The sequence below is a fragment of the Oncorhynchus mykiss genome, chromosome 17, assembly GCF_057628025.1.
Source record: "Oncorhynchus mykiss isolate SJ-2025 chromosome 17, ASM5762802v1, whole genome shotgun sequence".
Lineage (NCBI taxonomy): Eukaryota > Metazoa > Chordata > Actinopteri > Salmoniformes > Salmonidae > Oncorhynchus > Oncorhynchus mykiss.
In genome coordinates this window covers 14500916-14517665 of record NC_143038.1, presented here as the reverse complement: position 1 = coordinate 14517665, position 16750 = coordinate 14500916, and the positions used below count along the sequence as shown (strand labels likewise).

The window sequence follows — 16750 nt, the reverse complement described above, 5'->3', positions numbered from 1 at the left end:
AATTGGCAAGACACAAACAGATCTGGGACCAGGCTAGGATCATCATGGGTCATGCACCTAACACTTTGATGGGGCTTTGAGGGTTCAGTTTGAACCACCTAAAAACATTTTTGAATGATTAAAGGTGAGTGGTTAGTATTGGAGAACTCTGTGGCCCTTCAAACACCATTAGGCTTACAACATCACATGGCCCTAAGTGAATGGTTATTTTCAGCCATCCCTCTTCCCTCTTGTTATATCCCTCATTCATACCAGGACATGATGAACCCAAGACATTCCTTGATTTCTAAGTCGGTTGTGTGTGTGTGTGTGTGTGTGTGTGTGTGTGTGTGTGTGTGTGTGAGTGAGTGAGTGAGTGAGTGAGTGAGTGAGTGAGTGAGTGAGTGAGTGAGTGAGTGAGTGAGTGAGTGAGTGAGAGATATGGGGGCTATTTGGGGAATTGGGGTGTGTACGTGTGGGTGTGTGTACGGTGATAGTCATCTAGTGATAAACGCCTTGGTGACTCAAAAAGGGGTGTAATGCAGAGGAGGCTGGTGGGAGGAGCAGAGGAGGATGGGCTCCTTGTAATGGCTGGAATGGAATAAATGGAACGGTAAACACATCAAATATTTGGAAACCACATGTTTGACTCCGTTCCATTGATTCCATTCCAGCCATTACAATGAGCACATCCTCCTATAGCTCCTCCCACCAGACTCCTCTGGTGTAAGGGCTGACATTGCACAGATGAAATTCCCCACTAAAGCCCCCCTTCTCTATCTCTTTCTTTCACTCACTCTCTCTCACACACACACACACACATGGATATTGGCCAGACTGATGTGACTTCTAGAGTCTGGCCAGTCCAGAAAAGCCCCCCTCCCTTTTCCCTACACCCATAGGAACTCTTTGAGTAGCCACAGCTGCATTGGGCAACATAGGTATTCCCTAAATGAAGTCTGGGATTCGCTATATCAAGTTTAATCAGTCATAACCTGGACGATCACAGCCTAGAACAAGACCAAACCAAACAGATGTAACTGGACCAAGACCTTGTACTTTTTTTTATTTCTCTCTGCATTTTTGGGAAGGCCCCGTAAGTAAACAGTTCCACACCTGCTGTTTATGAAGATTTTTGATTTTTTTTTGTAGTTGTGGCTTTAAACGTTCTCATTGTTTGTTTAAACAAACATCATTTGTGCATGATAGTCCATTTATTGAGGCCAACTGAAGTGCATTGTCACAACTTTGATTTTCTTCACACCCTGAGTTTGCTTGCTATTCAGTAAAGTATATTTTCGTGGCTTTAGAAAACTGTCGGCAGCTTGCCCCACAGGGCAAATAGATCTAGATAAGCTTCTCCATCAATAGAGAGAACACGTCAGTGTGTCCCACCCAAGACATCTGAAAAGGACCGGTTTGAAAGAAGCTCTCATTTCTCACAGCCTTTAAATGGGCCAACGTGGCTTTAGTTCCTGGTTCTCATAAGAAGTGATGTATACTGTGGTGCACAGGGAGTTGGGACTATTATGACTGATAGAGGCTCAGCTATCACTGGCCACTTAAGGCCAACTTCTTCATTGTACTGCTGCACCTTTTGTTCCCAACCACATTGTAACTAACCAGAACCCCATTTGATGCAGTGTCCCTAGGTAACATTTTTTCTGATAAAAAATAAAGTTAGCATTCAGCACATGTATGGGCAACTCCAGTCCTCAGGGGCCGGAGTGGTGTCACACTTTTTCCACAACCCTAATCAAAACAGCTGATGAAACTAATTGCATTCTAAACAAAAGATCACGATTAGTTGATTATTGGAGTCAGGTGTGTTAGCTTGGGCCGGGGTAAAAGTGTGACACCAATCAGGCCCCCAAGGACTGGAGTTGCCCATCTCTGATTTATTACATACTTAGCTTTTTTCACATATTGTTAGCTTTAGGTATAACTGAATAGGTTATTTGGGAACACTTAAAATAAGGCCAACATGTACTGTATAGGCTAACGCATTATTATGAGATCATATATAATGCTTTGAAGTCATAAGTTGTTGTGCTTATACCCCTACGTTTCCAACTGTCCCAGTTAGAGAAATAATCACAACAATTCTGTCTGTCTGCAATCTTGAATCTGATCCAAAAAGAATGGGGGAGTCGTCAACTTCAAGTGACTCCTTCTCCTCTTCACTCATCCTCGTCCAAGTTCAGGCTATAGCAGATGCCTCCTCATTCATTCCACACTAATCCTCTGTCAGTATCTGGTCTGCATCATCTCCGGTTCGAGCCACCACCGAACCTTATCTTTCTACCCCGTGTCACAAGAGTATTACTGTCCAACTGTTGTGCTGCACAGACAGGCCATGACACTGCTGCTCATCACCTTCCAGGCCTTGAGCCTTCTACATTCCTGTCCAATGATGGCTGACCACAATGCAGCTCTATACACAGCATCTTCTGCATAGCTACACCTCTTCTCTTTACACTACATTTTGTGTTCAGATTGGATAGTAGTAGACAGAAAAGAACTGGTTCTGGATTCCACTCTATTTTTTGGTTTCCATGCAGTGTGTGGTCTGTTGACATTGTTGAGTAGGCCAATTAACCATGTTAGCTTATTTTACAGGCATGGCTCCACAAATATCTATTTTTTCTTCCTGAAGAGAGAGAGAGAGAGAGAGAGAGAGAGAGAGAGAGAGAGAGAGAGAGAGAGAGAGAGAGAGAGAGAGAGAGAGAGAGAGAGAGAGAGAGAGAGAGAGAGAGAGAGAGAGAGAGAGAGAGAGAGAGAGAGAGAGAGAGAGAGAGAGAGAGAGAGAGAGAGAGAGAGAGAGAGAGAGAGAGAGAGAGAGAGAGAGAGAGAGAGAGAGAGAGAGAGAGAGAGAGAGAGAGAGAGAGAGAGAGAGAGAGAGAGAGAGAGAGAGAGAGAGAGAGAGAGAGAGAGAGAGAGAGAGAGAGAGAGAGAGAGAGAGAGAGAGAGAGAGAGAGAGAGAGAGAGAGAGAGAGAGAGAGAGAGAGAGAGAGAGAGAGAGAGAGAGAGAGAGAGAGAGAGAGAGAGAGAGAGAGGAGAGCAATCCATCTGGTAAGAATTACACAGGCAGGCAGCTCCCTCTGCTGGCCCAAACTTCTAATCAATTTTAGAGAGCTTCAGAGGGAAGTGTTTATTAATGTAACAACGATGAATTGTCAACATTTAACCAGCCAAATAAACATGGCTTCTGCTTACCACTTCAACATGACATTGTGAAAACGCAGGAACACAGTTTCCTGTCCTGGCAAAGTTGCAAACAAATGTTGTTTACATTAAAATTGTAGTCATTTAGTAGACACTCTTATCCAGAGCGACTTACAGGAGCAAATACGGTAAAGTGCCTTGCTCAAGGGCACATCAACAGATATTTCACATAAACCAGTGAGCTTTCAGTTACTGGCCCAACCATAGAGATGGAAAGAGGCCTCATCATTGTATCCTTGCCATTATGGCGTCTGTGACAGCATGGGCAGTGCCATTGAGACTAACTCCATTTTGAAGTAGTCTATTTTCTTCTTCACGATTGGCTGATCCCTCCTGATGACCCAGGTGCACATTACTCCAACAAGGTCACCAGGAGGGATCAGCCAATGAAGTTGAAAGTACCACACAGTTGACCTTGTTAAAATGATGGCAGCCCTCAGTGTTATTGCCCATGCAAAAATTGTATTTTGGCCACTAGAGGCCTCTATCATTCTCTATGGGACCAACACTCTTAACCACTAGGTGGCTAAAATATTGCCTGCATAATTAGTAGGTCGTTTTTAAAAACGTTTGTTTCAAATATTGAGTGGAAAATTTGTTTTCAGTGAAAACATCTAATTTTATAATATGTATATAAGAGATTCTTGATGCTGATATTATCCACAATGCACAATAATTAGCATTATGAATTAATGATCTCTGAATGTATCGAAAGGCAGCTGTTTCACTAGCACATCTTCAAGTCGACAATGTTGCGAGGACCCAGAAATGGTGGGCGTACGAGAAAGAGCTGATTCTGATGATGAGAGCTAGCTAGCTAAACCAAGCCACTTGTTACCAAACTTTCAGTTAGCCTGCCAGCTTTTACATTTGGTGAAATACGACATTACTGAAGGTCACAACATGAAAAATGTGTGTCATTGTATGTATGAAGCATTATGAATGAATGATCTCTGAAGGTATCAAAAGGCAGCTGTTTCACTAGCAAAAGCTGTACATAACTTGGCTAGCTAGCTAGCTGTGCTATGTCAGAGAATAGCCTTGTGCTTAAATGACTCAAATGGCAAGTCTAACCCAAGCAAGGCAGTTATTCATGCTATATTTGATGACTGACTGGTTGAACAACTGAAAACTGTCAAGAGAAAATAAATGCATGGGACCCTTTTTTCAAAAGTTTGACTTGATTTGCATTAACAAATCAATGCTTCTTGACATGTTTTCCTTATGCTTGTGGTTATAGTTGAGCCAAGTGCCTTTCAATCATGGGATTGCAGACTATCTGAAATAATTACAAAGTTTGTCATGGGCGCGAGCCCATGGGGTTGGTACAATGTCAAGTCGCACCCTGCACTACACAAGAATAAACAGGACTATGTTTTCGAACCAGGCATTGTGGCATAAATTTCACCACAAGCCCCTGCCAAGGCAAAGTAGCTGGTGAAGGAGAGTGAGGTAAGCATGTTGGAGCTCTGTTATTGTTATGAATCATTTTTTATTTATTTTACCTTTATTTAACTAGGCAAGTCAGTTAAGAACAAATTCTTATTTTCAATGATGGCCTAGAACAGTGGGTTAACTGCCTGTTCAGGGGCAGAATGACACATTTGTACCTTGTCAGCTCAGGGGTTTGAACTTGCAACCTTCCGGTTACTAGTCCAACACTCTAACCACTAGGCTACCCTGCCGCCCCATGTCATGAATCATGATTATCATCCTATCATTCTTGATGTAATCTAAGGCATGTCAAGGTCTTGTTGTAGCGTAAACATATTTAAAGTGACACATCCTTCAGTTGTGTAGATCACCTTCTTTCTGAGTTGACATGACTGAGTATCTTGCATCTTCATTTTTCTCTCTTTTGTTCCAGTGACGTACACATCCTTCAGAAAGGACAACATCTACTAGGCTATATAATGGACTGAGACTATGAAGAGCTGGTTGAGGAAGAACTGGCTGTGGGTGGTTGGGGGGTCCTTTCTTGGCATCCATAACCACCTGGCTCATGCAGAGGGCTATGAGAAGCGTCGCTCGCTCTGAGATGTCACTGAAAGAGAAGGATTCCCAGGAGTGACTGGTGGTGAGGCGTTTTGCCAGTTGACTACTATATTTTTAACGACTCACGTGTGGAGTAAATGGAATTGAACTCTGAACTCAAGATAATGATGTAATTACCTGTGCTTGATTAGCTGCAAATGTTATTCCTCTGTTAGAGATCAAATTAAACTATGAATTTCACAATAAGTCAAACTGCAGAGTAACTTGCTGACAGGTGTGCGGAGTATGAACATGTTTCACCCAGGGAAGATCAGGGCTGCATTTCAAGACACTTTACAGACAGACATCACATAATCGGTTACATTTAAAATGTCAGTCATGAAAGCAAACATTTGATTCTTTCCATTGAAACAAAATTTGAGATTATATTAAATTAGACCAAGGAGTGAGCTTAAGTACCATCGCAATTGAGTGCAATATTTTTTTATTTAACCTTTAACTAAGCAATATTGGGACCTCCATTCTTAACATGTTCCATCTTCAACATCTTTAAAGCTGTTTTCACTTTATCGTGCTGACCCAAACTGTACTGTGCTGGTTCAGAGATTTTATTTTCACATGCTCCTTTCCAGCATGGTTCCAGAAAACGATGGTGAATGCGTAACCAGGCCAGCGCAACACAGCTCGGCTGGCTCAGTAAGGTGGAAAGAGTTTAATCTTTTCCGTCATCAGCACTGCTCTTTCTCCAGATCAGTGCCAATGAAGGAAATTAAAAAGCCACCTTGGATTGAAATGTTAATGTGGCCAATGTCTGCTTTTAGTGGACTATCATGTTGTTGCGCTCTCTAAAACATGATACCCACATGAAAAAGCTTATACTGCCCTCTAGGGTTAGAATAAGAGGATTACAACTACTGTCATGTCATAACACGTACTTTTAAGCTTGTCTGTCAAGAACCTCAGTGATGCACTAGCTCGACTAGTTTCCGAGGGTGGCAATGTTTGCCATCTCTCTGGAATTTGATTGGTGAATGTCACTGCGCAGCCAGACATTCAAGTTACATGCTTTCCAAGTAAGCTGAGCCTTTGTCCCACCTAATGAAGGATAACATTGCCTTTGGATATATCTAACCAAGCAAGCATGAAATTAAAAAGTGTAATCGCATATGCAGCAGTTATTAATCGCATATTATTTGATAAACTGCATAAGAAAAACAAACAGACCAAGGTTTTTTTTCAGACCCAAGGTAAATAAGCAGAGATTTAATGAGCCTTTCCAAAAGTGAAGTAGCTCATCTGTCCACGAGATACCTTTTTGCACAGAGAAGAAAAGGCTGTCAGTCATCCCTTTCAACATAAAATATGTTATTCTTTCAAGACCTACCCACCACCCCCCTTTCTCTTCACCTTGAATTATTTATCCTTCAATGAGCTTTGACCATGATAAATGCTGCCACATAATTCATTCCTCCCAAGTATTTTGGAGTATGGCATTACAGATATGTTGCTGCAAGGGTGGAATATGATAGCTCTGAGTACAATGAGATGATAGGTTCAATATGTCTAGTTACTGAAAGCTAAAGCTTGGTCAAATGGGCTCCACAGAAAAGAGCAATATAGGACAAGCGGCTTTGGAACCCTGACCTGTTCACCGGACGTGCTACCTGTACCAGACCTGCTGTTTTCAACTCTAGAGACAGCAGGAGCGGTAGAGATACTCTTAATGATCGGCTATGAAAAGCCAACAGACATTTACTCCTGAGGTGCTGACTTGTTGCACCCTCGACAACTACTGTGATTATTATTATTTGACCATGCTGGTCATATATGAACATTTGAACATCTTGGCCATGTTCTGTTATAATCTCCACCCGGCACAGCCAGAAGAGGACTGACCACCCCTCATAGCCTGGTTCCTCTCTAGGTTTCTTCCTAGGTTTTGGGCTTTCTCTGGAGTTTTTCCTAGACACCGTGTGTCTACACCTGCATTGCTTGCTGTTTGGGGTTTTAGGCTGGGTTTCGGTACAGCACTTTGAGATATCAGCTGATGTAAGAAGGGCTATATAAATACATTTGATTTCAGAGTTCAGTAAATGCCAATATCATGGCTATGACTAATGATTTTAGCTAGGTCAGTCCATTTATTAAGGCTTCTCTGGTTTGCTGTTCTTCTTATAATATGAAAGGTATCACAGCTTTCCTCGACCGAGGGTAGTCTTCAAACTTCTCTTGGTAGTACCTGAAAGAGAATACAGTGTCAGATTGAAGGACCATGCTACTACCATGCTTTTCCATTGTAAAATGCCAACAAGACAGTCCGGGCTCATTGCTTTGCTGAAAGATCTATAGTTGTATCAATACCAGTGAACACGAGTGTATCAGTGTGAGTATGAGCATGAAGAGATTACAGAAGGCTCTTGAGGTTGGACCTGTCAGTACCTGTGGTGGTGGTAGGCCCGCGGTCCAATCGAGCACATGGTGAAAAGGGCAAAGGAGAACGTCGTTAGGGACCACGTCGCTAGGGCATACCCGCACCACTCTAGAATCTCTCCAAAGAAGTTTGCTCCGGAGACATACTCAAACATTCCCCCTGGAATATAAAGTGTCAGACAGTTATTTCAGTACTGTAGTAATGAAGTAGGGTCTGTACACTCATACCGTAAAAGTAGTTCACAACATTTCAATCCATGACCTTTTCAGACCCTACTTCACATCTGTTACATTTTTCTTGACCCAGCACCCCATGTCAAGGGATCCATTGTTTGAATATACTACTTGGACAGTTAATTCAAACAGATCCGCTGTGGCCTTCTTCCCTGTTTCACTTTTCTCCATCTTTTTCCGCATGGTTCTGATAATAGTTGCAAGATGTTCCTTTTGAACCTTTCCGTTAAGTAATGGCCCAGAAAGCTGGAACGTTTGCTTCCTGTGTCTGAAGTTTCTTGGCCAAACTTTGAATGCCTTGTGTACGTTGCTCACAATCTTCTATGACCCTGGTGATTACATTAGCAATTAAAGGCCCAATGCAGAAGTTTCTGGGTAACAATTAAGTACCTTTCTGTAATAGAATTTCTAATAAAATGGGCAAAAACAGTTTTTTAGCAACAACAAAAAATCTGTCTCAATCTAGAATTTTGCCAGGACTGTCTGAGTGGGGAGGGGGAAACTGAAAACTAGCTGTTATTGGCAGAGAGATTTGGAACTCTGTTATTGGTATATTAACCAATTTAGCACATGGTGATGTCACCATGGAAAGCCAAAACCAGCAATTATCAGGAAATAGTTGTTTTTTTCACACTTCACACTTTACAGTGTTAGTGTCATTAGCTGTTGTACAGTATGATAAACACAGACAAAATGCATTTTGACTGCACTGGGCCTTTAAACATCTTTCGATCAGCACAGGCATAGATAGCCCTCACAAAGCAAAAGGAAGTAGAGATAAATGCAAAAGGTCACATTGACACCAGAATGTTCTGAATATGCTCTGCTTGTTCTGTTTATCATCACATGGTTGTGTGGACAGTGGCTAAGTAAAGAGTACAGAACATGGTTATTTGGCTAAAGATCCACGTTTTTGCTATTGTTTCACAAGACTGGAACACATGCCGAAACACTGCTGGACATCTGTTATCCAGAATTCCATCTTGTACCTTTTGGAATCTTGTAAACAACCTCTCCGGGTTTTCTCAAATTTAGAAGAATGTGGTCGCTGTGAATGTTGATGGCCATTCCCAGGAAAAACATCAGCAAACCTGAAAAAAAACAATACAGGTGCTTATTGCAAACCAAATTCTAGTTCTAGTTCTATAAAAAACTCAAATGGGTTTTAAAAGCTTTCATGCTGGCAGAAGCTTGTACAATGCAACCCCAAAGTCAGACTTTCAACAAATCATTATTTCTATTCTTGTGGAAGAATATTGTCAAAATAGTCGTCCCATATCCTGCTGGGACCAATAAATACATGTTTTGAAGAATCTAGCCTCATTAAATGACCAATAAACACAGAACATTGGCAAGGAGGAAGCAAATGCAAACTTGTTTCGTCACAGTTCCAGACTGAAAGCCTCAAAGTTCTCTGGCCAGATTAGAGTCTCCCAGACTGCACGGCTGGTTTTCCTGTTGTGTGTTTTCCTAACCAATTACATGTTTTTTTTAATGATCTCAGACTTAATCTACAGTAGCCCTAGCAGTTATCAAATGTTACCCTTTAAAGGTTGAAATTACATTACTTTGTAAATAAATCTATTGCATTTTATTTAGGGCTTCGACATAGGATACCAAATGACTGCCAAATGTCTGTGAACATCAATCCAGGCACTGAAATATTCTAAATAAGGGCTGGGACTGCTAAACCATTTCCGCTTGGATCTCAGATCTCATTTACCGGTGCCTAGACGAATGTCGGTCTGCCACGTGTCATCGTACGTGGCACAGTGGAGCATGTAGTGGCCTTGGAGAAAACCGTTGACGGAACAGAAGACTAACGCAGAGAAGACAATGTAGAGAGGGGAAGGGCGGCCTTTGGTCAGCAAGGAGTAGATGAACGTTCTTGTAAAAAACAGAAAAATATTGATTAAAGAAATCAAGTCAAAGATGGGTTAATATAGCACTGCTGTGTACAAACTGTGAGTACCTGGAAGCCATGCAGGGCCGTGTTTCTTAACGTAGATAGAAATAGATTATGTAGAACAAACATTCCCCTGTAACAAGTAGAATAAGGGATCACGTCATCTCTTCATTACATTTCTATCTGCAACGTTCGACAATCTGCAACTACAAAGTTGTGCCCTATACTGATCGAGTGGGTACTGTTTAACGGTTCCCCTCCCTTCTCCGTACACCCTGAGCCTCTAGTCAATCTACATACATACTTCCCATTCCCTGTAACACTAGTAAACAGTGGAACAGGATTTTAGTTACATCCAGGGGCACTTCTGTTCTGACTTCTGCTCCTTCCTCTCCTGTTTTTTGAGTGAACTCCAGGTAAGGGCTCATGTGCTTGGTGGCTCATCTCAAAGCCCAGGGTCATGTTCAGTGGGGAAAGTAATATTGCAACATAACTCAAAAATATTGTTTCTTATTGGACAAGTTCAGGTATTACCTCCCTGTTTCGAAACATTTTCTCCAACATGACCCTGTTGAGTAAAGTTTGATATGGCAGAAGATGGTGACTAACATACATTCATGTAGGTGTGCTGACCTGGTTTAAGGGCAGTTGTGAATTTGATGCACGTTCAATTCCCTACCATGTAAATATGTTCACACCCGGTCTCCGTTGATTGTTCTCCACAGGTTTTGACTATATAAGAGATCTGACAACAGTAGGATTTACTTACTAATGGCATTGCCTACTCCAGATGATTCATTTTTAAAATCATATGAGCAAAAAATATTTAATTTTATTTGGAATGCCAAGCCAGACTAAATTAAATGTGCCTATTTATATTTTACCTTTATTTAACCAGGCAAGTCAGTTAAGACAGTTTTCAATGATGGCCTAGGAACAGTGTGTTAACTGCCTTGTTCAGGAAGAATGACAGATTTTTACCTTGTCAGCTCAGGGATTTGATCTTGCAACCTTTGGGTTACTAGTCCAACACTCTAACCAGTAGGCTTCCTGCCGCGCCAGTTTGGGGGGGCTAAAATGATAAAATATTAAAGCTTTAAACCTCTCACTAAAAGCTTCACTCATACATAAGACATACTTAAACCCAAAATGGTTCTCCAGTAGATTATTAAGAAAAGTTCATCCTTTGTTCAAAAATGGCTTTTTTTTTGCCTTCATATAGATTACAACTTCTCATTTCCGACTAATTGAAAATGAAATTTAGTTTAAAGTATTTCCCTTTCTGTCACGTATACTCCCTCCCCGGCCTCTAGGTCATCAGGCTGCTGATTATCCTGCACACCTGTCACCATCGTCTTGTGCACCTGCGCCTCATGACACTCACCTAGACTTCCTCACCTCCTTGATTATCTTCCCGATATCTGTCACTCCCCTTGGTTCTTTCCTCAGGTGTTATTGACTCTGTTTTCATGTTGGTGCGTTGTTTGTGTTTTGTGTTAATTGTTTATTTTATTTATTAAAACTCTCACTCCATGAACTTGCTTCTCGACTCTCAGCGCACTCGTTACACTCTTAAACAAGCCATACAAAGCTGGTTATAATTTCAGTTTTATCCTCCAGAAAAGATAGAACAAATAATACAACAAATGTTATGGTTAAACTCAAATATTATTAATGATTATTAAAAAAACATGATGGAATTTTTTAAACATTTTTATAATATTTATTAATTCTATTATTAATAGAAACGGAGGAGTTATGTCACATATGCAGTTATCGAAAATAAATGGGAATATCTGCTCAATCCATATTTACCATGAGGCAAGTGGAAAAGGGAGAAGGAAGGGAACTTGTTTGCCTGCTGTATATTAAAGATGCAAATTGTCCGAAAGGAACTGGCATAAATAGAAAAATATACCAGTTTCATCTGAGGACAAAAAAATTGACAGCTGCGCTATACAGGCTGCAAAATAAATGGGAGGAGATTTTTGATGTACCAATTCCATGGCACATGGTTTATAAACTGCTACAAACAACTACACTTGACTCAACACTTAGTTTTTCAATTTAAAGTATACCAAATTCTTGCCACCAACCTTAGCCAAATACATTTAAACTCAGTTTTCACAATTCCTGACATTTAATCCCAGTAAACATTTCCTGTTTTAGGTCAGTTAGGATCAGCACTTTATTTTACAAATGTGAAATGTCAGAATAATAGTAGAGAGAATGATTTATTTCAGCTTTTATTTCTTTCATCACATTTGTATACTTACAGATCGGGGACCAATCTAATGTGTACACATACCTTTGGAAGTAGTGCAGACAGAAGGTCCAGAGAAGAAGGTCTTTGCCCAGGCTGGGCTGTGTGTCAGTGGAGAGCAGAAGGAGCATGGGCACCAGGAAAGAAGGCAGTTCCTGGAGGAACCAGGCCAGCTTGGCAGGACAGGTCCTCCCTGGGGTCCCATCCGAGGTCACGTAGCGTCCATACGGGGTCTGGGTCCTGGTCTGCTGAAGGAGATACGCCACTGCACCAACGATGAACCCCCAGCTGAGGAAGTGGATCACATTCTCCTTGCACTCCATTATTATCCCCCTCTCCTTCTCTCCTTTCTTCTCTTTCTCTTCCTTCAGGTCCTCGTGTTCAGCAACGCTTCCACGGTCTCCACTCTGTCAAGATCGAGTAGCCTCCATCTGTGTATGCTGGTGTGAGACGTGTGTGAATGGGAGAGGCACACTTACTACTCCCAACTCCTCCCCTTTAAAACAACGGGAGTCTCTCATGTTTCAGTCACTGTTGAATCTGAGAAGGGTCATGATCTTGCTGCTTTATGTAAGTAGTTTGTATGTAACTTCTCTGCACTACTATTATTTGAGTGTGAAACATCACCATTTTTTTTTTTAAACCTAAGGAATTATTACATTATATACATATTTTTTTGTAATTGTTTTTTTAAAGTAAAGGATAACTTACATGTACAATTGCAGAACAAATAGACCTAGACAAAACCATTAACAACATTGCCCTCCAGTCTTTGCCTACCACATATACCACTATACTGATGTTTTTCTAATCATGTGAAAATGATGAGTGATCAGAGTTGGCCCTTGGCGAATCAATCTCCTCAAGAATGTATAAAATCTGCCACGAGGCACTCTGTCTGGAAAGGGGTAAATTGTTTCAAAGGGAGATTGGTAGTCTTCCAATGTCAGTGACATTGTACTGTGAGAGAAGAGCAGGTTTTGGTACTCACGCATAACAGGGATTACATAATCAGATTACAAAAATGAAGTAACTGTAATCGGACCAAATTACTTTAAATAAATTGTTTAATCGGATAACAGTTACATTCTTAAAAACAGCTGATTACATTTTAGATTATTACTCCATATAATATCAAGATGCAAGTGTTTGCCTCAAACACACTAAAATGGCAGGTTTTCTGAAAGCTGTGCTGAGCCACACAGCCCGGGAATTTGATATTTTCTAATCTATTTGAAATCTCAAAAATGGCCAAATTTGCTCTCCTTGGTTGCTTTCCACTGAAATTATTTTTAAACCAAAAACGTCAGATCCCCACTTATGGAGAACTGAATCGTCCCACCTTTCATCAGGATCTTTGTGTGAAAAGGACAGTAGTCAACACAGCTCCATCCAGTTCATATCTCATGCACTGGGATGACACACATGTCAGATCAAATCAAATTGTATTTGTCACATGCGCCAAACACAATAGGTGTTGATCTTACCGTGAAATGCTTACTTACATGCCCTTTACCAACAATGCAGTGCAAGAAAGAGTTAAGAAAATATTTACTAAATAAACTACAGTAAAAAATAATACAAACTAACACAATAAAATAACAATAACGAGGCTATATACCGGGTGTACCGGTACCGAGTCAATGTGTGTTTGGACCATGATAGTTCGTTGGTGATGTGGACACCAAGGACCTTGAAACTCGACTTACTCAGCTAAATCTCTATTTTCCTTGAAAATGTGTACACTAAAACCTACCTGTCTGTTTTTGCAGAGAGATATACACTACCGGTCAAAAGTTTGGGGTCACTTAGAAATGTCCTTGTTTTTGAAAGAAAAGCAAATTTTTTGTGCATTAAAATAACATCAATTTGATCAGAAATACAGTGTAGACATTGTTGATGTTGTAAATGACAATTTATTTATTTTTAAATTTATTTTACCTTTATTTAACTAGGGAAGTCAGTTAAGAACAAATTCTTATTTTCAATGACGGCCTAGGAACAGTGGGTTAACTGCCTGCAACCTTCCGGATACTAGTCCAACACTCTAACCACTAGGCTACCCTGTCGTCCCTATTGTAGCTGGAAACGGCAGATTTCTTTTATAGAATATCTACATAGGTGTACAGAGGCCCATTATCAGTAACCATCACTCCTGTGTTCCAATGGCACATTGTGTTAGTTAATTGATCATTAGAAAACCCTTTTACAATTATGTTAGCACAGTGTCGTGGAGAATCGTTTCAAAATATAACACTTACAAGAACTTGTGAGTTCAATATAGGCTTTTAATACAAACATATCAGAAGCCTAGATGGTCCGCGGAACACACACTTGTCCAGAGCACTGGCTCTGTATTTATACACACACAGCATATGAGTCAATTCCACACGTTAATGAAGTTACTTCCCTCAGGTCATCTGCCACCATTATCTTTCAGTCCAGGCTTCCTGCTTGTTCATGCCCAATAACGCCTGTATCCGCTCTTGATTAGATTACAATGGTGGCAGGACCCTTTCATGTCCTAAGAATGATACAGTGGGGCAAAAAAAGGACGCATGGTGTGAAATCTCTTCAGATTACCTCAACAAATTGACAACTAGAATGCCACAATTATTATTTCAATTAAAAATCATTATTTATAACTTTGTCAATCTCTTTACTATATTTCCTATTCATTGTGCTACTCATTTCATGTATGTTTTCATGGAAACAAGGACATTTCTAAGTGACCCCAAACTTTGGAACGGTAGTGTACGTGTTTTTGCCATTGTATTTACACAATTGAACATCCAAATCATGAAATAATCTCTTGGATTCATTGCATCTTTTGTTATTGAAGTCTTTATCATACCAGACAGTTATGTTAGGGTGAGTCAGACATTCAAATGACCATTTCCTCTTTTACTGGCCAGCTCGGTGTAGTAGGCATATTATTGCACATCCGATAATGAGGGTTGGGAATAGGGTTGCACATTTTGGGGAATATTCAGAGGTGGAAACATTCTGTGGGAATTAATGGGAATATGTGGGAATTAATGGAACTATTTGCAAATGAATATTAATACCATTTAAATGTAGATGTTTTTTGCATTGGATATACTGTATATATTTTTAAAATTAAACATGTATAGAAACAGGTGAATTAACAGTTAGCAGGCTCAAGCAAGCAAAAAACCCACATGGTAGTAAAAACTAAACAGCAGAAATTTTAACAAGTTAGAAATGATTTAAACCCACTTTGCTGTATGCTATTATTTGCTAGTTAACAAAAAATAATGTATGTCATATAAAATATATTCACCCCACCCAGTATTGTAATAAAATCTTACCAGAAAGCATGTAGTCCTTGGCTCAGACAGTGTAATAGTGTGGGCTCAATAGCATCTCATTAGTGTGTAAGATCTTGAGAGTCAGCTGTGCATGTGATGGAAGAATGCACTCTGCATGCAGAGGGTTGCAATTCCATTAAATTGGGGATAGTTTAACCAAAATATGCCACAAGACCTAGAAATTATTTGTGTATCCCACCAAAAAAAGGTTTACTGTTATAAGCTAACATTTTTAATGAATGTAAGCAAAATTCTCCAAATTCCCGGTCTTAACTTCCCATGGAAAATGTCTGACCCTTTGCAACCCTAGTTGGGAATGCTTTCCCTGGAACTTGACAGTGAATCTGACCTTTTAGCCGGTATGCCATTTAATCAAGAAGATGCAGCAGACAGGTAAGTCAGCACTTGCCCGAAGATGCTGTGGAGTTGGGAGAGCAGTTAGAGAGGAAACTGATTGGTCTGCAGCATAAACTGAGGAGGCAGGTGCTGTCTAACCAATGAAGTAATCCACTAAATTGTTCCACATTTCTTAACTGTTTTGAATGATTTAATGTTTCAAAGACATACAGTGCCTAAAGAAAGTCTCTTGAACTTTTACATTTTGTGTCAGTGCCCCAGAGTTTCATTCATCCCCCCACACTTATCTACACACCATACTCCACACTTTTAAGGATAATTTGTTTTTATTCTGAAAAAAAAAATGATATATAAAAAATACAAAACTGAAGTATCATAATTGGATAAGTCTCCACCCCCCTGAGTTAATACTTGGTCTGTTGGGATGGGTCTCTACCAACTTTTCACACCTGGAGTTGGCGATATTCATCCATTCTTCTTCACAAGACTGTTCAAGCTCTGTCAAGTTCCTTGGGGAGTGTTGATTGGATTTAAGTCGGGACTCTGACTGGGACATTTGCCTTTTTATTCCTTAGCCACACCACTGTAGCTTTGGCTGTGTGCTTCAGGTCATTGTCATGCTGATAGGTGAACTTCCATCCCAGTATCAGTTTTCTTGCAGAGGGCAGCAGGTTTTCCTCAAAGGCTTTTCTGTGCATTGCTCCATTTATTTTCCCTTCTATCCTGGGGTCTTATTTATAAATGTTGTGTCCATTTTAAAGTAATTAAATATCACTTTCTTTAAAGACTGCACTCACAAAAACATTGATTTATAAACTCGACGCACATCATACATACGCACGTTTCAGACCTGTCGTAAAACTGTGCGCGCATGAATGAACATTATGACTCCGCCTGAATAATGACCACCATTCACCTTTTATGGTGAAAATAACGCCCTTATTTGCTGTATACTTTGGAAGTATTGTAATTAGGCCAACACGGGATCTAAAGTAAATAGCAATTGCGAACTTGATCGAATGTCTTTCG

General features: G+C 40.4%; 1 protein-coding gene and 1 long non-coding RNA gene across 2 annotated transcripts; one reads left to right on the top strand and one right to left on the bottom strand.

The window, feature by feature from the left end:
• Positions 1–3968: 3968 nt before the first annotated feature.
• On the top strand, positions 3969–5445 carry LOC118940398 (uncharacterized). Its single transcript, XR_005036959.2, has 2 exons — positions 3969–4656; positions 5072–5445. It is a non-coding gene; the product is annotated as an uncharacterized LOC118940398 (long non-coding RNA).
• Positions 5446–5666: 221 nt separating this feature from the next.
• On the bottom strand, positions 5667–12518 carry LOC110493760 (3-oxo-5-alpha-steroid 4-dehydrogenase 2). The gene is made up of 5 exons (XM_021568220.3): positions 12078–12518; positions 9587–9750; positions 8853–8954; positions 7639–7789; positions 5667–7438 (listed from the first exon to the last, which is right to left on the bottom strand). The coding sequence occupies exons 1-5, from the start codon at positions 12353–12355 to the stop codon at positions 7372–7374; spliced, it is 762 nt and encodes a 253-aa protein (XP_021423895.1). The 5' UTR covers positions 12356–12518; the 3' UTR covers positions 5667–7371.
• Between the last annotated feature and the right edge of the window lie 4232 nt (positions 12519–16750).